Source organism: Alligator mississippiensis, chromosome 6 (assembly GCF_030867095.1).
Source record: "Alligator mississippiensis isolate rAllMis1 chromosome 6, rAllMis1, whole genome shotgun sequence".
In the NCBI taxonomy this organism is placed as follows: domain Eukaryota; kingdom Metazoa; phylum Chordata; order Crocodylia; family Alligatoridae; genus Alligator; species Alligator mississippiensis.
In genome coordinates, this window is record NC_081829.1 from 64,834,617 (window position 1) to 64,862,509 (window position 27,893).

The 27,893-nt window shown below is 38.1% G+C and overlaps 1 protein-coding gene across 3 annotated transcripts in view; it reads right to left on the reverse strand.

Moving 5' to 3' along the window:
* PRKG1 (protein kinase cGMP-dependent 1) overlaps window positions 1-27,893 on the reverse strand; it is a 1,124,099-nt gene that overhangs the window by 654,999 nt on the left and 441,207 nt on the right. For all 3 annotated transcript variants that reach the window (XM_019484295.2, XM_019484294.2, XM_059729934.1), the window contains exon 3: window positions 22,858-22,971. In XM_019484295.2, the coding sequence (XP_019339840.1) occupies window positions 22,858-22,971 (114 nt within the window). The remainder of the gene's footprint in view (window positions 1-22,857; window positions 22,972-27,893) is intronic.

Below are 27,893 nucleotides of genomic sequence, written 5' to 3' on the forward strand. Positions count from 1 at the left end.
TATGAGCCATATAAAAAGATCCATTATTTCTGATTCATACCCACTGTACCAGATGTCATTGAGTATACAGGTTATTTTACACACATACACACACGTTACAAACAATATTGAGAAAACAGAATGATTATCAAAATGTGTTTGACTCTCCCTGTTCCTACTATTTGCCTTTTTCTTTCATGATTACAATAAAATGTTTTAATCTCATCACATTCTACTTGATACAGGTAGGGGCTAAAGAGATCAGAACTCTTGTTAAATACATTTCAAATTAGGATTATTTTTCAACTTTAAAGTGAGGGTTTGTGCAAGTTACATCAAGAAGAAAATATAGTTGTCAAACTCTATTGTCTGGGTGTTGTTTCAGTGCTGTCTTAAGACAAATAAAATGCATCTAGTTTAATTATATTCAGAGTGAAGATGCAATTCATGAAATGTAATGAGTTTTCACACTTGTAATATTAAGCACTCCTTATTAAAACATCTGATATTTTATTGATTTATCCTATACCCAAGGTACTTTTAAGAACTAATACTGATAAAATTTTAAATCCAGCTTTGCAGGAAACTTTAAAGAAGGTAAGAATAAGCAAAGTACAACAATTTCTTAACAATAAATAAAACCTATACATTTTTCTTTAGATCAGTACAAACTATGTTGAGCTACTAAAACATGGGTTTTGTGGCTCAAAAAATAGTAATAATAAAAAAGAAGATTTTGACTTTTCTCTTCCAGTAACTACCTACCATAAATGAATATTAACAGGAAGTAGAAAAGCACAACAAATATTAGTCAATTCAAGTTATGCCTATTATTACCAGAAAAACTCCTTTTTCCTAGGAACTGTAACCAGGATAAAGCAGTAGTATTACTATAAATTAATATGTAATTGAAGCAACACATCATTTGTTCAAATGCACATTGATAACATGTACCATTTAGTTTTTCCCCAGAGCTGCTCCTGAACTTGAAAAAAAAGTTACAGTATCTTTTACATAGTAAAATACAAACAAACAATTCACACACACATCTAAAACAAACAGTTTCTGTGAACCCCACTTCCCAAAAATCATATCATACTCATCCTTGGTACAAAATGTAATTAAAGGCAATGGAATCCTATCTGGGATGCATTTGGCCATAGGAGCCAAATATTAATAGGTATAGGATCAAGACATATGGACGAAACTTGCCAGAATATTTATATCTTTAGAAAACACAGGCATGCAAGTTTGAGACTTATCATAGCCTTTATCTGTCAAAATTAGTTTGGAGCCTATAAATTTTGGAAAGATAATTTCTGAACTGAATACAAAAATCCCCTGCTCATTCTTCTACTCCACAACTTCATACACTATTTAGAACATTAAATTCCAGCTCTTTGTACAGGTCAGAGATTTTTTTAAAAATGGTCTACAGCTGGGAATAACTTCCCCAATTGACTCTCAACAGCACTTACCCTACTGTTCATTATATTTAACTGAAGAAACAATACTGTTACCCACTACCTTAAGACAATATATACAAGTTCATAATGTTTGATGATAGAGGGCTCTTACATCTTTCCTGCAATCTGATACCATAAGATTTTTCTGGGGATGGGCATTTCAATTCATTTGATATAAGCTAGATCCCTGAATGAGTAGCTTAAAAGTTCTCAGCTTTTAAGATCTAAATTCAGTCATGGGCTGTTATTTTATTATTGAAAACAGCGACAAATTTTCCTCAATTTTGGTTTTGTTAAAGGGGTTAATATGCTACAACTGGTCCATAATAAAGCACACTATCTCATTTAAATAGAAAAGAAAAGGCTTTTCTTATACCGTTCCTCGTTTGATAGACTGTTGCCTCGCTTAGCTTGAGGTGATTTATCAAACTTAAAATGAAATAAGAAAAACCTTAGCAGCTGTTTTCATCTGCTCATGTTTGCTAGTAGAGGAATTTGAATTTGTGGTATGCATTTTGTGTATTGCAGCAAATTGCAAGTGATTTGTATGCTGCTGGTCTGGGAACTGGTGGAAAGTAACATTATTGTCTCAATCCAAATTTGTATGTGTCATACTCATCAGTACTAATAGTACATTAGCTTCAAAACTATGCTGGCAACATTCAGGAGTAAGGAAAACAAAGCCCCTACCCCCAAAAGTCTTTTAATAGTCAAAGAGACAAAAAACAAGTAAAAGATGGAATGGACAAAGTACATACGGGGAAAATAGGACAATGGATAGTATGTTTTGTTCCTTGTTTGGTTTTGTTTTTCCATATATAAATATCATTTCAACCGACCATAACATACTCAAGACAATATCCAACTATAACATAAGATACCACTGAAGTATTTACAATTGCACAGTATGAAATTAAGTTTAAGTGTGTGCATGTGTGACATATAGAAAAAAAGTTAAATTTGTTGACAAAAATTGAATTCATAATACTTCTCTGAAAGAAAAGCTATGATTATAGGAAGTTGCCATATACATTCCTTGCCCATCTAAGCTTTTAAAAAGGGCTAGTGAAAGCATCAGATTTGAAGTACATGGATCTTAACAGTGAGTGTTGGCGTCAGTGGACCTCTGCATGACACCCTGAAAGTTACAGTTGATCTGGCAGTCTCAAAATAACTGAGCAATATTTTATTTTGTTCCCTCAAACTTTAAATATTAAAACCAAATGTAATTTACTTCATATTTAATGACATACACTGGGAATCGGACATTATGGAGTAGAGCATACTATTGCTGTGGGGCTAACTTGAACTATTCGGGAGCCAATACACAAATGCTAAAGAAGAATCTGAAACAATGATATCTTGAGTGATAATAAGGTTGAAAAAGAACACTTCTTGCCATAACTTTTAATGCTGACATATTTATATTTAAGCATTACAGTGCATAATTTAGATTCTAAATAAACTGGGTTAACTGCACCAGATATACTTCTCCTTTTACTCCTTGTCAAATAAGGATATAATGCAACAAAACATGCCATACTGTCAACACATGAACTTTCAGCATCTTGTACGTGTTCTGTAAATATCTTTATAGATCTATCAATGCCCTTTAACCAGTGCTGAGAAAAGGAGCACAAGTGTTCATGATGTGTTGCATGCTAATTTTACTTTGAACAAAGATTACCACTTGAAGGAGAACTTCCTAGACTAGAGAAAGGGGAAGAACCATTTCACCTTGGGACTCAAAATAAGAACAGAGCAAGAGCGTGAGTATGAACTGCAAGAGAGCTAAGGCACAAAGGGCTTCACTTAAAACATGAAAGAAAAAGAATATAATCTCACAATTACCTAAACAATACCCTATGTAAATTAAGCAATAGCCATCCTTGTTATTGGACCTAGGGAGCATGTGACATTTGAAGATGTAGTCTAAAGTTTTCAGATGTAATGAATTTGAAGCATCAGATCAGACTGCAAGTTTCTTGTTGATTTATGACTTGTATTTGAGTGAGCTTCATTTCAAAGAGTTTTCATCCTGTGCCACTTCAAATGCTGCAGTGTTTCCATAAGCTTTTCTGCATGCTAAATATTGGTACTATGATGGCTATAGTCACAAACTTTGTTTTTTCTTTTGTTCACCATAAATCACATACTATGTAGGTATGATCTAATTCCTGTGCTGAAGCTGAAACCTTTGCCATGGACTTCAGCCATAGTGGAATTGGAGCCTAAGGTTTGGTACAGACATTCAGAGAGCCTGAAGTGGAATCGATCTAGTTGCGCAGTTTTCTGTAAGTAGTGTAGGTTATATTAGTAGCAAACAGAACACATATTCTCCTTTTGGTGGGGGGCAGGGACATGCCAGCTCCCTGCACTGGTGAAGGCCAGCAGGTTGGAGGTGTCCTTGCCTGCCTCCCAACATGCCCTGTGGATTTCCTGGGTTGATGGAGACTGCCAAGCAACTAGGCAACCCCTGATTGGCCGCTGGACACAAGCAATCATGTCCCCAATCCCTGTTGCATCATCTGTCACCTACAGGCAGGAGGAGGTATACTTGCTAGTGCCTGGCAGCCAGGCCAGGGTCCATAGGGTTGTGCCCAAGCACAGGGGTTCTCCTGGGCTCTGTGTCTACTCTGGGTGTACATTCTGGAGAGCTTCATGATGGAGTGTGGGAGCACAGCCTGGGGATGTGGGTGCCTGGGTGCAGGGTTAATGCATGAGAAAACAGATGCCTCCTTTTGCCACTTCCTCTGCCTGTCTGAGGCTGACAGGTGGTCAGACACAGGAAGCAGGGCTATGGAAAGGGTCTGTGATGACCTGGCTCTGTGACAGTTCAGGGGTGGGGCCTGCTGGAAACCTGGCCAGAGCAGTCAAGCATAGGGTGAGTACTAGCATACCTCCCTGCAAGGAAAGGTTAGCAGTGGCCACAAAGCAGCCTGGGATGTTAGTGGACAGTGAGCTAACTTGAACCAATAGGGGAGCCGGTACTGAATTTCAATGCACCAGTCTAACTAACTTAAATCAATTACATTTGAGCGCACATCAATCCAGATCTATCTTAGACTGTATTCCACTTATTTTAGAACAGTCTGTATGCACTGAACTTCTGTTCTGTTACAGGTTTAAACTGGTTTCCAGTCATTCAGACCAGTAAAAGTGTAATGTCTGTGCCTGCTCTAAGCGAAGGATAAGCAATACTGTACACAGCTACTAATTGTTGATTTTTGATTTAAGTCATGTCTTGTCCCTCAAAATGGAAAGAATGAAAGAATTTCTGCCAGTTCATCTTCTGTCATATTTTCTCATAACATTTTTAAATTCAGAATAGCCAGTTACAATCCAGACATTTGTTAGGGATTAAAAATGTTAGTTTTTTAAAACATAGTTAAACAAAGGTCAACTGATAGCAACAAAAAACAGAAAGGAAAATAAAACATTCCATTGTTCCATCACATGCAAATCTAATCCCGATAATTTAGAGTCCATTGCTCATACATTTCTAATTCTGTTAAGGTCATTAGTATGAACCACAGTGCAGATGGTCTTAACATTTTAAGAAGTCTTTACATTTATAAAAGAACAACAATTGACTATATAAAGAATTTTAGATATGTTTAGTCAGAGTTAAGGGCTCAGTTCTTCTTTTAGAAGCATGAATGAACTACTTTACACAGTGTAAAGTCAGTTATTAATCATGCATGTGCAAGTACAGCTTCTGATTTTTTTTTTTTAATTAGATAAGTGTCTTTCTGTACCTGTCTTAAAAACAAAATCATTGCCAAGGTCCCCAAAACATAGCTAATATCTAGCAATAGGAGAAAGGAGACTCAGATGCAGCCTTCATTTAAGAGCTATCTCCCTTTTATTTCAGTAACACCAGAAAAGAAGCCCTCACATGTTTAAAAATCAACTAAGCTTATTCTTTTTTCAGATGGGAACATTACACACTGGATCATAAAATGTCCAATGAACAGAACAAAGTTGTTTTCTCAGGGGCTTTCAGATTGCCCAGTAGGACATAAGTAGCAAAAAGCCCCTCACAAAAGTGGGGAAACAGCTTGGGCCTGAAAGGGGTCATTCATTGTGCTAGACAGGTATTCATTTTTCCATCCAGATATGTGGTGAGCTTTTCTTAGGGGTAGCTAAATTGCTTAGTCTATGGTAATGCATATTCACTCTATGAATACTTTTATTGACCACATACCTACTCTTACTCCAGTGAAAGTAAATATTAATTTTTTTTTTAAATTGCTGTAATGGGAGTTGAATCAAAGAAAAACTATTGGATATAGAAGAATGTAGTTCCCATAATGAAGAAATGGGGATGCTTCTTCTGTTGCTAAGGGAGGGGAAGAGTATATTACAGTATTATTGGTTAAAAGTAACATTAAAAGTATTTGGTTTTGTGGCCATTAGGTAAAGTAGCATGTGCCAAATCATTATTATCAGCATCGTCTCAAGTGGCTGCAGAAAAAAACTACTCTGGAAGGTTTCTTTTTTTCCTAAAACATGGGTTGATCATGTCTGTGGGTGCCACCTTAATGCTAGTTAGTACCTCACTCAACAGTTAGCCAGATTTCAGAGGGATACTAGGTGACTAAGCCAACAAATGTAACTGTGGAACAATTAGATCCTATATAATCACAACATAATCACCTTTTTCTGTACTTTAGACCAAAATAGGACAATGACTTTCTAGAAAATGCAGGTAAATATACAGTGGGAAATCATATTATTTATTTATTTTTGTGTCAAATTCTGCTCAAAGCAAATGATTGAACTTTGGTAATGATACAAACAATCTCATTTATCAAAACTGCTCTAGCCTTATCATTTCATGCATAAATAATGTTTTCAGAAGCATGAAGAAAAAGAAAATGAAAATGAAGCTCATGTGGAGTAATTATTTTACAGTGGCTGCTAATATTCACAAGTTATTGTGCAAAAGAAGTCATAATCTACTTCTAAATATGCTTAACTATATTACTTTCCCAGATTATTGGACTCCACAATTTAAAATAACCATTCTCTGGGTTATTTAAAAAGGCAACTCAAGTGCTTAATTTCCTTTGAATGGTAATGATTCCTTCTTCATATTAGACATGATTAATTTTGGACAGGGCAAAAATGGGGCTCTGTACAGGCTTTAAGATGGTTTTATAGTGAAAGTTTCTAGCAGTCTTCCTTCATTAAAACAACTGGATACCTTTTTATATTTCATAGTTTAAAATTATTTAAAATAATAAATACAAGTTTCTCCTCAAAATAATGCAAAGTCAAAACATATATTATAGAGAACATTTTTTAAAATGCACATGAATTCAACATCTCCAGATACATACTCTACAGTAATTGCAATTACAGGAAAACTTTAATTTACACTCTTCAAGAATTTTAATGATCTGAGTTTTTTTCATGGTCTTTTATTTCCCTGGGTGTTTTAAAATCATTACAAGATAAAATTAGTAATGAAGTATGTTCAATTCCTTGATGATCCATTTTAAAGTACTATCACAACAAGCATTTTAACTCAAAGCCTTAATAGCTGGTGATCTTTAATTTAAATCATTAGTGAGTTCTATGGGCATGATACTTATAATACCTTGTGTAAGGACTAAAAGTAGATATTGAATGAAGGATTCAAACAGTAGGTAACATACGCCCCCCCCCCCCAAAAAAAACCCCCAAAACAAATTTCAAAACCCTACACTTAACTAGGAAACAAGCTAAACATACTGAACATTAATAGATTCCTTTAATCAAATCAAATTTAAAGCATAACAAGATACATGTATAGTTGAGGTTGTTTGCTTTTCCTTGACTTTCTGCCCTAACCTTCATCTTATCAATTCATTGCAACAGATGGTCAATTGCCAGTGGTAAAAGAAAGGCTCTAGGAAAGAGTAAGCTGATCTTACCTTTTAGAACTACGACTTATAAATAACAAAATACAGAAGTGGAACAAAATTATCCAAATACAGCTTCAGACAAAATAAAAATGTCTGAAAATGTATTAGTAAACCAAATGTTAACTGCCCTAAAGTACATCTTTTTCAATAAAAAATGTCAGGTATATATGGGACATAATTGAAGGGAAACTGAAATTTTAATGAGTCAAATTCTTGAATGTGAACCAACCCCCCAGTTAAGGCCCTGATAGAGCAAGGTACTTAGAATCATAGAACCAGGGAAAATTAAGGTTGGAAGGCAGCTCAGGAGGTCATCCAGTCCAACTCCCTGCTCAAAGCAGGACCAGACCCAACTAGATCATCCCAGCCAAGGCTTTGTCTAGCCAGGTATTAAAAACCTACAAAGATGGAGATTCCACAACCTCTCTGAGACCTTTCCAGGGCTTTGCTACCCTCCTACATAATCATGTACTAACAATTAATCTTGCAAGTTAAACCGCAGACTTCAATATTTTTATGTATTATTAACATGGTTAAATATTTTGTTGAATCAGGGCCTAATCCTTAGATTCTCTGCTTAATAAGGTCTTCTGAATTTTGCAAGCAACTTGTATCATAGACTTCTGATAAGCCAAAATAAAAACATCTCTGGGTATCTTCTGTCCATTTTCACCTTCACATCGGATCTTAATACCACCACTCAGCAAAAAACCTCAACCAGCTCCAAAAATCATCACTTCCTCCTCTGGTCTACTGAGGGTATGTGTTCCTTGGACCCAATCTAAAAATCACATGGCTTGCTTTAAGCCATGTGATCATAGATTGGGTCCCAGTTGTATAAACATTTGCCAGTGCAGGGAGCCATATCAAGGGAGATTGGGAGGATCATGGGGAGAGGACAGGACTAGTTATTTTGTGGGGTTGTCTGTACAGTGATGGGGAGGTTGCTAAAAATAGGCCAGTCAGTGTGGGGAATAGGGTAAGAAAAGTGCAGCCCTAGGGCTGGGTGTGAGTGCTAGGTTTTTCCAGGACTGGGGCTGTGCTGTGAATGTGTACACACATTCAGTAGATCAGGCTAACCTGTGCCAAATCTAACTTAGTGCACCTCCTCAGGTGAACTAAGTTAGATCAAGCCAGCCATTCTTTGCCCAATCTAAGTTTCTTGAACATCTGTACAGACTGACACTTAGACTGATCTAATCTTACTTCAGTTGATCTAACATCTATGCAAACCATGAGTACTATTAACAAAGAGCCCTCAAAGATATTTCCTTTTGCACCAAAATATCTGTAAGTAATCTAACACAGGTAATAATAGCATTAAAATACATGAAGTAAAAAGGGCCAATGGGAAAACTTTAAGTAGTTAGGTAATCACTGGCAACAAACTAATTCAGAAGAAGCTTAACAGCAATGAGAAAGGAAGGCAAATCATTTGGGGAGGGGGAGACAATAAATTCAGGAAAAAAATAGCTGTGGACAGATCTGATAGTAGGGATGATAATGTAAGCAGTAACAACAAGAGCAGCAACAATAATAAATCAAACCACAAAGCTCTGTAAATCAGACAAAAGCTAGGGGAAAACTTAGAAAATGCTACCAACAGGGAAACAAAATAATCCATAACGTTAGAAACTCTGGCATAAAAACAAAAGATACATTACAAAGAGTTAACTAAAAGAGCTGCAGTCAACAACAACAAAATCAGAATTTTTCCAAATAGAAGTCCACAGAGACAAACCATACTGGCTATATTATTTAAAGGGGGGATGGAGAGAGGGAGAAAAACGAAAAGCAAGTTTATTACATAAAACTAAAAAAAAAAAAAACTATATCAAAGAGTATTAATGGCTACAACAGTACTTTAACACAGCAGTGGTACAATACATACAAAGCAGATATAGCCAACACATTTAGTTTAGCTAAAACAACAGTGATAGTCTATCAGTGAATTATCTTTTCTTTGCAATACCCCTGAAGTTATTGGTTTGGTGTTAAGAAAAATAAAAAATTCCATAACATTTTAGAAGATAGAGCCAAATACAATATACCAACTCTTTCAATTTAATGAGTTGCAAGATAAATGTTATTTTTCATTAAGCTGTGGGCCCTTTCTTCCAAATCTTACTAATATGCCCAAAGCTAATTGTAGCTGAGGTAAGAGAAAGAACTAGTAAGAATCTTCAGAAAAGAAAGCTCATAGGTGAAAGGCTAGGCAGCTCTTCCACATTTTGGGGAACAAATGTACAATTGGTATATACACTGAAAAATACATATGCCACATTTTACTATAGCTAAGTAATAGATGGTATCCTACATGTGCTAGGTAAAAAGTGTAGCTCTGCATGTTTAGAAATGTTTAAAGTTCCAAGCAGCCAAGTGCTCCTTAAAAGTCTCATCTAACAACAGTTTTTTCCATTACTCCATAGTTTTATCACTCAGAGCTGCCTGCTTTTCAATTTCTTTAATCCATTACACCCTCCTTGTCATCTTAGCTCATAATTTAATAATGTCACTCTTTCTCCTTTTTCTACACACCTGCATTTGTATTTTTCCCTCCAATTTTATTGACTCTGTATTTGTAATATTTACTTCAGATTTGCTTTGGGACTTAGAAAAAAGCTCAATTTTTATTATTATAGTGATGGTACAGAAATCTTGATGCGAACAGTAACTATAAAGTATGCTTATGAATACAAACCAAGTGTTAGCATTTTGTCATGTTAGATTATGCCATGATGCAATGTCTTGATAGTCTACTCACTGATTTGCCTGCTAAGATCCAAGACAACAAAATGTCATTGTGCTTATAAAATATTATAAAAACATGCTTAAAGGAAACAAGTTGGAATGGGCAAATATTTTGTGGAATTTTAAGCTCTGCTCACGGTGCACCACCTCCTAAGTCAGGATATGGGGAGCTGCCTCTGCTTGGTATTTCAGGTGATGGAGTAACTACCCTGCAAAACAACAGTGCCAATTAGCCCATTCCTAAGCTAATTACCCAACCTGTGCTGGCAGTTATACTCTGTAGCAAGCAGCCCAAACTAAGCTGCACAGGATGCTTGAGGGTGCCCCTTAAAAAAAAATAAGCTCAACAGATCGGATAGCCTAAAATAATAATTTACCAAGGAGTTACTGTACCTTTGGACAGCAAAGGTAGTAGCTGCAAAAGTATTTCTATCTTACTAATTAGCTTCAGTTCTCAAGGTGGTTTTGTAATTGATTGTGAACTAAGAACAGGTGATTAAAACACCAATCTGTACCATACAGGACATGGAACAATCCCCACATGACAAGAATTTTCAGTCATTATCCACCAGAGCTGTATTTCAGCTGGAAACCCAGAAATAAAAGTAAAACCCAAGTATATTGCCCAGTTATCGATATTTGAAATTTTCCACCCAGGTCACCTAGAGTACAATCACACTTTTCTTATTCACACATGTAGTGGAAAATGAGTCTACTCAAGAGGATTGGTGGCATAAAGGTAAAGATAGCAATGTCTGGTCCTTGAAGTGTAAAATCATCATGGGGTGGGGGGTTATTCTTGTCTGTGTAGCTCCTTTCACACTACTTATTCTGTAAAGCTAATAAATTAAAGTGTTGATTCATTACAGAGAAGAAATTGCTTCGTATTTTCTTTTTCTTCATCCCTGTTTTCATATCTAGTTGTGATATCCTTACCATCAAATTCAATAATCCCTTAGACCTTTTTGCTAGACAATGCACCCAGGTGTTCTAATGAATTTTTTATTTTGCCCTTCCCATCTCAGACTGTTCTCCCTATGATTATATTCTCTCCCAGCTGCTGTTAAGATTTCATTGCATTTTAGTGCTGGCATCCTGACCTCCCTTCCTCCTTGCTACCCCTATCCTCACAGAGACAACATGCCAGCATAAATGTCTCCCCAACAAAGAGGGGGAAAAAAGATAAAGTTCTATTATGATTAGTTCATTGTCCTCAATGTCAAGTTTTCCTTTTGTTTGCTCCTAGTGAGGAGAGAACCATTTGGATCACTATAGGTGACTTAAAAGTCAGGCTCCCCTTTGCAGCATTTCCTAGGGAGAAATAAACTTATAGTCAGTTTAATAGGCATTTAACTGAGCCTTTAGGCAAACAGTTATCACAAATGATACCAGTAGCTACATACATAGATAGGAGAATGAACCTTTGTTGTCTTACCGAGTCCATACTGTCTCTCTTTCTGTGAGGGCTAAACTCATATTATCTTTCAAAAATGCAGAGCAAGTGTATGTCCAATTATAACTGAGCAGCTGACCCAGTAAAATCCTACCCTTTTTCACCATGTGATAATTAGTTCATATTCACATACTCTATAGGCAGCCATGGATGAAGGTAAAGCCCACATCATAGCTTTTAGCTGCTATAGTCTGCCTTGCTTGGAAAGTATTATGGCCTTTTTCACCTTTTCTGGAGTACTGAGACACTGTCTGGCTATTTACCAGCTCTTGCACTTGGAAGAGGTCAAGAAGTAAATCTGTAAAACACAAACACTCCCTGGGGTGAGAAAAGGTTTCTTTTGCTCATCCTTATTTGTAATTTGTATATCTCCATAGGGTCAGCCACAAGTCAGCCCTTAGGATGATTCTAAGCTGTTTCAGAAAAATCTAATTTAATTTACATAAAATTTGGAGTCTAGCCTCAAACCCTGATAGGATAAAAAAAAAAGGCAAAAAAGTGTCCTTGTCCAGATGAGAAATCTGTGGGATTAAAAAAAATAAATCACCTTCTCTGGAGTGGTTTGCTCTCATTAAGCACAGGCGTAGGATTTTATACTGCAAAATATATTTAGACCTTCATTGTTGGACTGGCAAGTTTAATCCTTTGCTAAATGTAACTCACATTAGATAGGCTTCAGCTAAATCACTGAATATCTAGAATGAATTATCTATCAGCTTTTGTACCAATTTGATTGTTCCAGTGAGATCTAAAAAACTTTTGCCACTACAAGTAATAAATGTGATAGGTTTATATGATGGTTTAACTGACTGCAAGAAAGCATCACCTGTCATTAAGACTTAAAATGGTTCTTACTCCTAGAAGCTTCATTTGTTTTCATTGACAACTGGGAGCCTGTTGTCTTAGTTTTCCTAGAAAATTATCACTGGAACCAAGGTATGTGGATTCCTTGTAAAAGTAACATTTTCTCTTACTGCTGTTCTGATGGCAATGGATATCCATAGGGCTAAATAAACATAGCTCAGGCAAATACAAGCTCATCCAAGCTTGGCAGGAAAATTGAAAAACTGCTCCCTTAATCATGCTGTATAGAGGTGATTTTTGTAAAATTAGCATTGATGATAGGCATGCAACCTGAAGCAACTATTTTGACTGCAGTTGGGGAAAGGCATTTTCATTTCTAACACCAAAAGACACTGGCATAATTTAAAACATCTTTAATTGTACTTCCCTATTTATTCATATTTAATTTTCTGAAACATATAAATATGAGTTCATGTTAAGAATAATGCAATTATATTCAGTAGAATTACATCATCATGCTATAATTCATATAGGGACAAGGGAAAAGTGTTTTTTTAAACCTGAAATATACATAATGTTAAAAATGTAATTTGGACACAGAGGACATCTTTCAAAAACACACAATATCCTTAGCATATTAATCTATTCCTTTCACAAAATTACTGTTTCCAGAAATTAGAAATTTCTATTCTAAAAATAGAATTTTAGGGCTATTAATTTAACAGGATTATTCTGAAATCACGATAACCACTGCATGTTATTAATAACATTTTAATAACAATTTATTAACATTTTTATTTTATTTATAAACAGGTCTTTTCAAATATTAAAAAGCTTTTACATACAACTGGACTTTTTCACTCTAACTCACTGAATATCTCTCATAGCATTAAAATTTCCTAACAAATATATTCAGGCTCAGCATTTAATATATCTTGCTTCAGGCTCATCAAATAGCAAAATATGAAGGTTCTATTTGCTTAGGAATAGGAAAATAAATATTTTGGGTTTGGGGTTGTTGGTTTTTTTTCACTTATTTCTCTATCAGGATACAGAAGAGCTCCTAATTAGCAGGATTACATATATATTAACCTCATTGTTTCTCCAGGGTAGTGGAAGGAGTATGTCAGTGTAGTGCATTCTTCTTTATTACAGCTCGGGATAATAGCTGCATTTATAATTTAATTGTTTTCTCTGCAAGGTGCTTTGGAACATGTGCTGTTTCAGTTTCTCATTTAGAAATATCTACATGAAAGAATATGATGCCTGATGAATTTGGTCATTGACATGCTGAATTAGAAGTAAACTAACTCTCCTGGCTTCTGTTTTCCTTCCTGACCTAATAGTATTTTCTTCCAGTTTTAAAACTAGGTTTTTTGTTCTTTCTTTGTGCACAGAGTTCTCATTAAATAGCTAGATCTGGACAAGTCTTGGCTTTTCACTTTTACAAGATATTTGTTGTTAGTGTTAAAATTTGCATTAGTAACTTGTCATGTCATAAAACACTTGTAAGTAGGTATTATAGGATGTGACTCCTATAACAATAAAAGTTTGCAAAGGACAGTAAAAAAATACATACATTGTCTCTCTTCTTTGCTTGTGTCCACAGTGCTAGATTCTAAAGTAGGGGCGGGCAGTTATTTCGGGTGGAGGGCTGCTTAACAAGTTTTGGTGAGGCATTGAGGGCTGCAAGGGTAGTCCCACCCCTTGGCAGGTGCCCCCCTGGTCGCCATCTTGTGACTGGAAGTCCTGCTCTCTAACCCCAATCTTTGCCACTGGGAGTCTCTACCCTTGTCCAGGAAGTATTCCTTTTGAGACAGTTTGCTTGTATATTGTGTGTGTGGGGAGGGGGGGGGTTGGAGGAGTATGTAGGTGGGGGCTGTGTGGGGTGTAGGTATGGTGCAGGTGCAGTGTGTGGGGGTGTAGGAAATGGGTGTGTGGGGGGGTGTATGTATGTGGGTGTGGTTGAGGTGTGGGGTGTGTGAGACTTCTGGGTGTGAGTGTGTGGGTATGGTGTGGGTGGGGAGTGTTTGGGGCACTGAGGGGAGCAGGGCTCTGCCTGCAGCTCACTCTGGTCCTGCTCGTGTGGGGCAGAGGAGTGTGTGTGGATGGAGGGGGGAACATGAAGGAGCTCAGCTGCTCACAAAGCCTTGCTGGGGAGGCAGGGACAGCCACCACAGAGAAGCAGCAGCAGGAGCGAGCATGCACTTGGTGCAGCCCCACCAAGCAGGCAAGTGAGAGAGAAGCAACAGCAGCAGAAGCCAGCGCAGACTCAGCTGCAGCCCCACCTGGCAGGTGTGGGACAGACACTAAGAGAGCTGGTAATGCCAGGCTCAGCTCCCTTTCTCCCCTCCCATCTCACAAGAGCTTCTGTTGCTGCTGGTGGCGATAGCTGCTTTCCTCCCCTTTCCTGAGTTGCTGGAGGCTGGGGCAGCCCAGCAGTACCCTGGGCAGTGGCAGCCACAGGAGCCCTGCTCAGAAGCTGTGCTGCTGCTGGGGGAGGCTTGGAGTACAGCACACTCTGCCTCAGGCAGGACTCAGACCCATGCAGAGCACAGCAGAGGCAGCCACAGGCAAGGACAGATTCAATTAATTGGTGCGTGCCTGCCTCTGGGCCAGATCCAATCAGCTGGTGGGCTGGATCCAGCCCACAGGCCATATTTTGCCCACCCCCGCTCTAAAGAATAGTGAATAATTCCACATTATCTTTCCAACTGGTAATTGGTTTGGTACTGATTGGTACTGAGGTATATGACTAGAAGAACAATTGAGATTGTGTGGGCAGCCAAAGTATGCATATGACAAGAACCGTTCCATACGACTTTTCCTACATCTTTTAATTCAACCATGTTCTCCTGCTGGTAGCTGCATATTCTGCTGATACTGGAATGGCAACAGAATTCAACTTAAAAAAAACCACAGGGATAGTTTCTGGATTTGCTCTAGCACTCATCTGATCAGTGGTGTTCAAACATGCTTAAGTATTTAGCCTAATACTAGCATACTTATTTGACACAAATGCTGTAAGAGGGGAAAAAAAGAACAGCTAGGTAAACACTAGTGCAATACTAAGCATTCTCTCTTATTTTAAGTGCCATACTGAATCAAGGGGAAGATTTATGAGTGATCTAAAAATATGGTTTATAACTGTTACTGTTAAATATTTCTCTAAAGGGCACATTTGCAGAAATTGAAGAGCCATGTTATTTTTTCCTTTGGTTTTTTTTGTATAGAACAGCAGTCATATATTGGAATCAGGAGGGCTAACCTTGGTGAAATTTGGTTCTTTTTGTGATGGTGCTCCTTTTAGGTTTCAAAGTCATCAAGATTTTCATTCTGACCTTTGAAGAATATTGGATATAATTTAGGTGTCAATTTTGTGCTAGCTGCATGTAGAGTGAAATGAGAGAGAGGCAAGAAACCCAGATATTTTAAAATATACTCTCCATCAGAATAGCCACTCTTTTTGCTTTAGTATCTGGAAACCTGAAGCAAAACCTTCAGAATTACGAGCTTAAAGTTGGGCTTCCAAAATCGAAAAGCCTAGCACCCAGATGATCCTATCAAGTCAATAGGAGATGTTCAGATCAAATCTATCCTAATTTAAAATGTCATGGTATTATGAATATATTCTAAACATTTCCTTAGAGATGGTTCTCTCCAAATATGAGTTGCAACTTGAAAGGGTTCACATAAGACAGAAGGGATGTCACAGATGGTTGAAGAAAAGCTATACTTTAAATATATTTTAAATTATTTAAAAAAAACAGCAAAGACAAAAAAAAATGTTCATCTCTTTATGGCCCTCACATTATAAGATGTGAACCCCTACTAATGGATCGGCTTAGATCCATGCACAAAGTAGTTTCTCTAAGTATTATTATACTTTAATGTGAAAGTATTCCTGTAAACAAATTATGAAAAAATACGTCAATACACCTAAACAACTGACAGGCTGGTAATAATAATGGGCCCCAAAATACTGTTAGCTCCATTGTATCATATCATATACATTATTCAATTTTTATTGGCCCTTCATTCTGGCAATTCAGTAGTAAAGGATGGTGGCAAGGTGTTCCAGTGACATCTCAGAAATGGGGGGAAAGTGTGGAATGCCAAAAGCAGAGGTTTGAGTAGACACTGACTGATTACCAGGGATCCTGTTTTTTGCTGATTAAAAAAATCCAAAATTCTCTGATTAATGCCCCACCCCCATCCACATTTTTCCATGATTAAAACAAAATGCCATATCAATCCAAATAATATATAGTGATGTTTTGTTTTAATCACAGAAAAATGTGGAGGGGAGGGTTAAATCAGAGAATTTTGCATTTTTTAATCAAGAAAACCAAGATCCTGGTTTACAATCATAATGAACAATGGGTTCTGAATTTGGAGATTTTTTTAAAAAATTAAACAATAACTTTACATCACAAAAGGACAACTGATCAAAACCTCAAACTTTTTACAGACATTATGAATTTTGTCCAAAGCTTCTCATCTGTAAGACAGAAACTCTAGTCAAAACCAAAATAAGATGGGGGGGGGTGGGGGCGGACCATAAAGAGCCCAATGATTAGTGCTTTCATTTGCAATGTAAGATGCAATGGTTAACATATTGCCTCTACCTGATTCCAAGTAAGGACTAGAAACTGAGTCTTCCACATCTCAGTGCTATCACCACTACATCATAAAGTTAAATAATCTCTGCCTATCTAAGAAAAATATTCACTAAGCCAAAGTGGAACTATTTCAACAGGAGAATGGTAAAAATCTGTTTATACATGACCACCATGCTTGACAGATGGAAGCATTCTTCAGAAAACTTGGAAAGTGGTAACAGGGAGTACAGAGAAGAAATCTCAAGTAATTTATTCTTACTTCTGACTTTGAGAGAATTAACTAGTCAAGAATGATTAGGAACTCATAAATCAACATTTCAGGGAAGTTCAAACTCTGTTTAGGTCTGTCTATCTACTGAATCACAGAGAGGATAACTTAACCCTTTAATCAATTTACTGTTCACTTGGTAACATGTGCTGAGTCAATACAAGACAAAATGAGAGACCTCTTCTGTGAGAGCATTCTGCAGCCCTCTCTCCTCAAAAATCAGCAAATTTTAGGCCTGTGAGAAGTGGCAAGCATTTGATTTGGATTCAGCCAATTCGGAGGGACAGCGATTTGATTTGGTGATGTGAATCACTGTCCCCATTTGATTCGGCTGATTCAGAGCTGAAGGCTCGGCGCCAATTCAGAGACTTGGCCATAGACTAAACAGACAATAGTCCTCAAGGACACTGGATAAAGCTGCCTCCAGCTGGTAAGTCTGTTGTGGTGGGCGAGGGGGAAGGGGAATGCAGGGGGCAGATTAACACCCTCACAGAGAGGGAGGGATTAGGCCTGGGGCTGGGACAAGCTGCACAACCAGGGCAGGGGGGCATAGGACTCGGGGAGGAGGGGCTCATGCCACTGTGTGCCACCATGCACTTCTGGTCTAGGAGGGCATGGGAGCAGGTGTATGCCCCTTGATCTGCACAGGGTGAGCTGGGCCAGGCTGTGCTCTGGATGGGTGGTGGAAGGTGCTGGGAGAGGGGGCTATGCCCTCCTGCTGCTCACCCAGCCTCCCCACAACTCCTGGACAAGCTGTGGCTACACCCTAGCTGGGCGAGTGGCGGTAGGGCATGGGGGCAGGCACATGCACCCAGATCAGAGCAGGGCCAGTGGTAGGAGCTATGGGGAATTTTAGGATGACTGCAGTCCCCCCATAGCCAGCACTCCACTACACGCTGCAGGGCAGGCAGAGCCGGGGCTGCAGTCCAAGCTGTGGCTGGGCTAGCCACCCAGAGCACAGCCCTGGCTCCATCCACCCCATGGAGTGCAGCCCAGCCTAGCCCAACCTGCCCTGCACCCATCCAGGAGGACACGCCTGCTCCCATGACCTCTTGGACCAGTGGCACATGGCGGTGCACAGTGGCGGGAGCCCCTCTCCCTGAGTCCTGCACCTCCCCAGTTGGCAGCTTGTCCCAGCCCTAGCCCCAATCCCTCCCTCACTGTGGGGGCATTGATCTGCCCCCCCATATCCCTTCCCTCTACCCACCACAACAGACTGACCAGCTGAAGGCAGCTGTGTCGACCATGGTGAGGATTGCTGCCTGTTTAGTTTATGGCCGAATCAATTTGGAGGCTTCCAATTCAATTTGGAGCTTTTAATGGGTCTCCTGATTCCATCTGGATTTGGAGATTCAGCCACTGAATTGGGCCAAATCTCCTGTGAATCGAATCAGCTACCAAAGCTTTGCACAGCACTACTAAACTTTACTGTTTCTGATGGAATGCCCTGATTTAGTAATCAGTCTTTAAAATTATCATCACAATTGCATAGATTTCAAAGGTCAGAAGGGACCTATTCGTTCTTCGAGCCCAACCCCCTACTCTGGGCAGGAAAGAGTGCTGGGGTCATGACCCCAACCAGGTGCTTGTCTAACCTCCTCTTGAACACCTTCACAGTAGGGGAAAGCACCACTCCCTTGGAAGTCTATTCCATATTTTGGCAACCCTCACCATAAATAATTCCTTCCTTATGTCCAATCTAAATCTACTCTCCTTCAGTTTATGGCCATTGTTTCTAGTAACCCTGAGGGGCACCCTGGTAAACAGAGTATCCCCTATTCCCTGCTGACCCCCCTGATGAGTTTGTAGACAGCCACAAGATCACCTCTCAGCCTTCTCTTGTGGAGGCTGAAGAGATTCAGGTCCCTCAGTCTGTCTTCATAGGATCTTACCTGCAGGCCCTCAACCATATGAGTAGCCCTCTTCTGAACCCTTTCCAGGTTATCCACAACCCTCTTGAAGTGCAGCACCAAAAACTGGACGCAGTACTCCAGTTGCAGCCTCACCAATGCTGCATAGAGGGGAAGAATCACCTCCCTAGACCTGCTTGTGATGAAACTGCTAATGCAAAAAAAAGCATGGTTAGCCTTATTACCTCATCACATTGGTGACTCATGTTCATTTTTGTATCAACTATGACTCCAAGGTCCCTTTCCACTGCTGTGCTACATAGAATGGCACTTCCCAGTCTATAGGTGTATTGGTGATTTTTTTCTCCCTGGGTGCAGCACTTGGCACTTATCTTTGTTAAATTGCACCTATTCTGATCCGCTCACTTCCCCAGTCTATCCAAATTGGCCTGAATTTGCTCACTCCCCTCTAGTATGTTTACCATACCCCATAGTTTGGTGTCATCTGCAAATCTGGACAGAGTGCTTTCTATACCCTCATCCAGATCACTGATGAAGATTTTAAACAATACTGGTTCAAGGACTGAGACTTGGGGGACACCACTGCCCACATTTCTCCAGGTACAAACCGACCCATCCACCACCACTCTCTGGGTGCGTCCCATAAGCCAGTTTTGTACCCACCTGACTGAAAAAAATCCATGTCGCAGCTACTTAGTTTACTAGTAAGAATTTGGTGTGACACCATGTAAAAAGCCTTTTTAAAATCCAAGTAAATAACATCTACCTTTACTCCTGCATCTAAGCACTTCATGACCTGGTCATAAAAAGAGACCAGGCTAGTCAGGCAGGATCTGCCTGCTATAAACCCATCCTGGTTGCTCCTTAACATTGTATTGCCTGCTGGTCCCCTACTAATGTGATCCTTAATTATTTTTTCTAAGGTCTTGCCAAAAATAGATGTGAGGCTAACTGGTCTATAATTACCCAGGTCCTCCTTCCTCCCCTTCTTGAAAATAGGAACCACAGTGGCCCTTTTCCAGTCATCTGGGACCTGCCCTGAGAACCATGAGCTCTCAAAACAGTTGTGCCAGTGGTTTCACTATGACACTGGCTAATTCCTTTAGTACTCTTGGGTGAACATCACTGGGACCCGCTGACTTAAATATGTCCAAACCCTCCAAATGCCCCTTCACCAGGTCAGTGCTAAACATTGGTGGACTGGTATCTCTCTCAAGCCAGACTAAAGTCTTGCTGGGGACTTTCATTCTTCTATCTTCATAAACTAGATTAATCTTAGATGAAAGTGATGAAGAATGTATCTGACTCACCAGTTGATTACAATTGACTGATAACTGTATATTCCACTATTTTAACTTGGTGGGGATCATCTTTCATCAGTAAAACACTCCCATCTGTCACACTGAACTGTGACTGTATACATAATATAGTGCTTCTTCTATCATTAAATTTGGTTTCAGAAACTTTATTTGATGTGATTATAATATTTAATCTTCTTCTCGGTAAACTTGAAACTCTGGGCTCTCCCTTAGCATATCTTTATAAACCATCAGGAAAATCAGCTGAAAATCAGTGATGAAATCAGTTTCACCACTATTATTCAATCAGTTTTCTTCAAATACTGAATGAGAAACTTGCTCTTGGATGACTGAGGTTCTTGCTTCTGCTTACTCATTACCATCAGGTTTATTATCTCTTACTAGTAACTGCCTTTCTTTAGTTTTAATAAGTAAATTGACAACATTTAGAAGGACCACAATCATGTACAAACACAATCAGATATTTAATGAGATTTTTAGTGGCAAGGACTACAATTTAAGCTCATTAGTCAATATGTGTCCTAAATTACGCTATGTACCTCAAGGTACTGGATATATATCATTAAGATATTGCTGAAATATTTACCAAGTCAAATGGTGACTTCACATGTCACTGCACTTGAAAGGTTATAAAGCTGATCACAATTATACTGCTGCTCACTTGTGTGATAATGAGACAGAAATTACATTTAAATCACTTGTTAGCATCCAAAATGCAATTACATACACAATAGAGAAGAGGTGCATAATTACCATCATTTTTATATGCCAGAGAGAAATCAAAAGAAGACTTAACAAATAGTGATGCCCACTTTTTTCTTAAAGAAAGGTCCCTTTCAGGATAGCAATAGAAGTGACCTTGCTCATGCCCTTAATTTAACAAGGAAAGAAAGATGCAGTTAAAACTAGTTACCAATTGACAGCTGGAAAAAAGGCTAATGAGAAGGGACAGTGTGCAAAAAAATAGACATAAAAAACCCTAATTGTAGCTAGTACTATATCTGTTGCTATTCAGTCACTTGCAGAGGCTGGCTGAAAATGTACAGCATACAAAACCAAAATCCTGTAACATTAAATAACCAATAACTAACCTCCTGTTTTCTATTCTAGCAAAGTGGCAGGTGATGTGGTACATCATAGAGAGAAGGAAGACACTGGAACTTCAAATGTGGGTGTTTCTAATAGATAATACATTATGCTGCTCTAAACAGAGATAACCCCATTCTGACAGTTTATTGACAAGGGAAATGCCCTGTGTGGATCAGGGTGAGAGTACAAAGGGACACTAAAACAGTATAGCAACCCAAGCTCCTGAGGTTGTCATACAATGATCTCCTGATTTTTTCCCTGCTCACCACATACTTCACTGTCAGGTTCAAGGCGCTGTTAGGCCTCAGAAGGCAGCAAATGAAGAAGTGAAATTATCCATGGGCTGATTTTTTTCCCCTTTGGTTTCTTTTTCCAGGGGGGAGGGGGTTGCACGAGCAAGTATAAAGCATGAGACTAATATAGGTATTCCATGTTAAACCAAAATCAAAGATACAGGATGCCACCACATCTGAGTCATTTTCCTCCTTTCTTCAAATTCAAATATTTAGATTCACTGACAGCATAAACACCATAACAACATTAAATTAACAACAACAACAAAAAATCAAAAACAGGAAACTTAGGTGGTTCAGCTAAAAATAACAGAGAAACGGCATCACTATCAGCAAAGTTCCTTTGCTCTCCTAGCAGAAGCAGGGAGTGAATCAACATAATAAAGTGGACAGTATCAAACCAACCAGTTAGTGCCCATAGTCTGACACCAAATTTACTGACATACAGAAAAAAACAATTTTACTGTGATGACTAATGAATTAGAGAAGGTCCTTTCAATCTTTCTTAGATGCTTATCTGGCCCTATTACATCAGTATTTGAAATGTTTCATGCTTTTAGGCCACCCCTCTTGAATACACTTCCTATTTTCCAGAAGGGAATTCAGGTGCAGTGTGTAAGTGAGTTGCCAAAGGCCTCACTGGAAATAATAAATTCTTAGATGGTGCATTTAACAATGTATCATTTCAGTATACAAATTTTTCCCCTCATTTTCACGGATCTAAGGTGTGTAGAAGAAATTACTATAGGTGAAAGCAAACATAAGATTGTGGAAAACTGAATTTTGTTTAACTACTTCCAGCTGAGAAGCAAAATATCATCTCCAATGAGATACAGGGAATGAAATGTGTCATATCAATACCCAAAGCTAATTTAGAAAAAAGTTGACCAGCTTAGTAAAGCTGAAACATTTTAATAAGTTTTTTTAACCATGAGTGCCTTATGAAACTGATAGCCAGCCTAAGTGTACTCAACCCTGATATTAACACCTTTGTAAATAATGCAAAGTTTAAACTCTAAAATGGTCTTACTTTTGACAGTTGCCGTTCGGGTGCAATTGTAAAGGATGGCTAGCTCCCCAAATACCTTGCCAGGTCCCATGGTGCACAGCTTTACACCTTCTTTTGTCACTTCAACCTTCCCATCTGTAAAGAAAACAAATAGCATTTAAAGTTGTAAACCCTCACTCTCTCATATCCAATTTATTTCTCTACATTATCAAGCATCAGGGATATCCTTAAGGTAAACTAAGGAGGTGTTGTAGAAGGGAAATTATAATATTATATAAAACTTAGGCACAATTATTTTACAAGGAAAAAGTATAAAGTTGATGTTTCTTAATGGTGCTTAGCAAATTTAGACCAAAGCTTAATAATACACTAAGGAAAACTAAACTTTTGAAAAAAATAAGACACTTGCATGTGATTCTCCCGCCCCTCCCCCTCACCCGATTTTATGAGTTGAAGATAAAACAACAGGAGATTTAGAATTTTAACATGACAAGTGAGAAGTGAACTGAGTAATTTTGCCATTTTGACTAAGAAAATAATGCCTTAGAACACTCATCCATGAATAATGCAGCAATTATCAAAATTACTTCGACACATGGCAATTACATAATTCTTATCTTACAGTATCTTTTTACTTTTGAACATTTTATCTTATATGAACAAGTCCATTTTATTCGCTTATCAACAATGCACATATAAGGGATATTTAATAGTAAAGGCTGAAGGGAAAGACAGAAGATGGGGACCAATCAATATTTTTCAAAGGACATAAAAAGAAAGAATGCCAGAGGAAGAACTGGAAAGAAATTACCCACACTACCTATTGTATACAGCTATTAAACATGGGTTTGAACTATGATTTATAAGCAGGTTGGCACCCATAAAAACAAAATAAGGAAGTAGAATACAAATCTGTAGAAAATGCCAGTTATTACACCCCAGGCTGATATTTATGGCATGACAGATGAACAAGAAAGGAAAATAAATCAGCAAATAATCTGAACAGGGAGAAAATCCCCTCACATAGCCAACCTCATCCTGGAAGTAGGGCCCTTCAAATCAACTGGCATCTCTTGAAGATCACATTTTTAAAGAATGTCTACTGCCAAAGCCCCATAAAATTTCTGTGCAACAGGTCCAATCCATCCCTGAATAATTATATTTAAAGTAAATAAAACAGTTAACATAGATATCATGTTCACTGGCCCCTCAATAATATAGTTTCTTTTTACAAGAAATAATAAATGATTTACAAGAATTCTAAATCTGAAACAAACAAAAGAAATTAATTTTGGGATCCAACCAAGAAACAACTGAATAATATTTCCTAGCGCGTGATTGGGTCAGACTAGATTATGTTCACTACCCCTTCTGGCCTCATTAATCCATTTGCTCACCCAAGCTTATACTATCCATCCTTAAATTTGGCCTTTTCATTTCCAATTCAAAAGATTTGCTTTAACTCAATAAAATATCCTCCTTTCCATTCTAGTTATTACAGAGTAACACTGATGTTAAAATAAAAATCACAAGGTCCACGCATACTCACATGAACCCAACACTGTATAAACAAAACATTTCAGAACCAACAGTCATCCCAATTTTACTCATAATATTATTATATTTTATAAACATACCACAACATAAAGAAATTACAGAATGCTAGCATAACCTAACATACAAGATCCTTACCAGATATTTAACAAACTAAATAAAATTCAACTGAAAATATTAATGGATTTTTTCCATTACAAACAAAGGAAATATTAAGTCAGAGTGGATGCTATAAATCAAGTAAAGTTTATAGAGAGGAAGCAGATAGAAATCTGTTTTCTTTCAGACTGCAGTGCTTATTCAACTTTAAGGCTAAATACAGAAAGTCTAAAAGCCTGAGGCTGAATCGATTCAATCTTTTCAGGTTAGTCTAAACTGCATAGATTGAACCAATAAGCAAGTGAGCAGATATTCACTTTTGATTCTGGAAATGCAACCACACGCCTGCAGTGGCCCAAGCCAGAAGCCAGGAGGTGCTAGAGCATGCCTCCCTGCTCAGCTAGCGCAGACAGAATGGGCCAAGGCTGGCCCATCCACCCTGTACAAGGGGGGTGGGTTGCAGGGGAGGTTTAAAGCTCCTGGGATGCTGAGGGACTATGAGTTAACTTAAACCTGGAGGGGATCTGGGACAGTAGTACAATAAACTGATTTAACCTACATCAGTTAAGTCTACTACAGCCATCCAGAATTACCTTAGACAGGTTTTGGCCATTTTGGAAGTGGTCTGTGTGCACTAAACTTTTGTTGTGTTACATAGTTGAATCAGCTCCAAATCACTTATACTGGATTATGTGTAATTTATGTCCCTAGTTCATAGGTATAGAATATTTGTAAAAAAACAAATGTTGTTTTGGAATATTGGAGGATGTGCAGGTTAGCTGGACTCTAGTAAACCCTCATTTTTATATATTCATTAACAGGAGGATAAACATTTTTATATCAATTATTTTAAAATTAAATGACAATAAATAAAAGATGTCTGTGTAATATAGTGTTAGGTATTTCCAAAGGCTCTAATTCAGCAAGGTACACATGGGCTAGGGACAGAATTTACACATAAACCAGTTTAAGTCATCAGAAACTGGTTTACACCAGTAACAGAAGAGAAGTTCAGTGCACATAAACAGTTTGAAAATGGCTGACACTGGTTTGAGTTAAAGCTGGTTGAATGTAGTATCAGACTTAACTGATTTGGGTCAAACTGATTTCATAAGCAACCCTGAAGAGTCCTGCTGCTGTGATTCTGGACTGCAAATCCCTGAGACCTCGGGGATAGCTGGAAGAAGAAGTGAACACACAGCCCATGCTGGCAACATGCCAGAGAGCCATGCTCTAGTGCTCCCTGGCTTCTGGCCTGAGCCTCTGCAGGCATGTGGCTGCATTTCCTGAATCAACAGCGAATGTCTGTCCATATCTTTCTCAGTTTAAACTTTGTTTAGACTAACCTACAAAACCTAAATAAACTGTGCCTTGGGCTTTTTGACTATACTTAGCTATGGGGATGTACAAGAATTATATTTAGATCGACCTAGCTAAGGTTAGGTTGATAAAAATACCAGGTTCTGCAGGTGCTCATAGGGTTTAAACTGCCCTAAAAGTGTGCACCTGATCCAAGTGAGTTCACTTCAGGAGGTGAACTAATTTGAGATTGATAAAGGGTTAACCAGATCTATGAAGGGTTAATCCAGTCTAGCAATTACCTGTACATGTTCAGCACAGCTCCAGAACTGGGAAAGCCCAGCCACTTGCCCCAGCCCTGGTGCTGGGATGTTCCTACCTACCAACTCTAAGCAGGCTATTTTTAGGTCCCCAACCAGGGCAACCTCCCTCACTCATTCACCAATCCATCTGGACCTGCTAGCTCCCAACCAGACCTACTGCCCCCACCAAATTCAGACCTACCAACCACCCCAATCTCTCCAGACCATTGCTGCCCACTCCTACCACTGAAGTTACTTACCTCAGGACACCTGTGATGCTCCTGGAAGCAGTGAATGCCTGTATATGCCACTCCCAGTTAGATTTAGGCAGCATAAAGTACATGTATATACCCATGGTTTAATTGAAGCAAGGAATTATTTACATATTTGAAGTTAATCATACATATAAGGACCTTACTGAATTGTGATAAAAGCTTGTATTTAGATTTCAGGTTAAGTAAGGGTGGACAAAGGTACCCAGTTTATTACAGCTCCTTTGTTATTGATATTGTTTTTCCATTATGAAGCTCAACTGGATTTCAGAAATAAAATATGAATGTAGAAGTTAAGCAAAAGAAAACCACATGTTTTAAAATGTTCTATAAAGGATGGCTACAGAGGGTAAGAGAGCTTCAACTTCCAACACTTTTTTTTTTAATAAAAAATTAACACACATGGGCCCCCAAATATTTTCTTATGAAAATCCCTTTAATGCATTACACTAAACATTACAATTTCCTAGTGAATGTAATAGAAGCCCCTACAAAATGTCAAGTGGATATTGTATACCCTTAGGTATAGCATATATATTCTAATATATATTGTTCATTGTAGATAAGCACCAGTAGATGCTGCTTAATTAAGACCTCCACTTAAAAAGTTAGAATGAATAAGACCAATGGGAAGCACCAAATACTCTTCAAGCCAACAGGGACTAGAGGCATGACAGAGGTTGTCAAAGTAGTCTTAGTTCCTGGGAGAGAAAGAAATAATCACACATTGTACTCTAGAACCTCCAACTAGCTATTTAGGGAATAATACCTCCATCACGCTTATTCTCATGGGTCTACATGACTGTATTGGTTAGAAAGAGCATAAAAAAGTGCAGTTCATAACTATGACATTTTTAGTCCTAAATAAATAAAGAATCAGAATAAACCTACATTTAAGCAACTTAATGTGAGAAACAGTCCTGAAATCTTTGCCTATGCCAGTGATAACATGGCAAGGTAAACTTTGCCCTTTTGTTGAAGAGAAAACAGTGGCAAAATAATATTTTGTACTGTACATGAAAGCACCAATTTATTGTTTACTGATAAGGCAGGTAGTCATTCCAAATACCTATATTCATAATATACGTGTACACACATATCTTGATGTATTGATTGTATCCATACACATACCTGTAAACCTAGAATTTATTTATACTTTGTTCCAATGTCCATTAACCATGAAGGGGAAGGATATAGATAAATATATATCTAATGAAAGTTTGTGTACATATAGGCATGGGCGTACACACACAGTTCTTAAATCCTTGAGTTATAAATCAATCTTATGGTTTCACTGTAGAATGCAACTCCAAATCTTGTTTGTGTGTTTAATTAGGCAATTAAAAAAATAAGAAGTTCCAGAATTAAACAAGAAATTTCAGAGAAAGAAAAAAAGTGAGAATAAAGAAATTAAAGTACATTACTTCAATTATAATTTGGGACCAGGGTGGATAAAAGTCAATGATTTAAAATAAAACATAAAAAATTGGATTTTTTAAATTAAATCAGATTTTTTTATTTAATCATATTT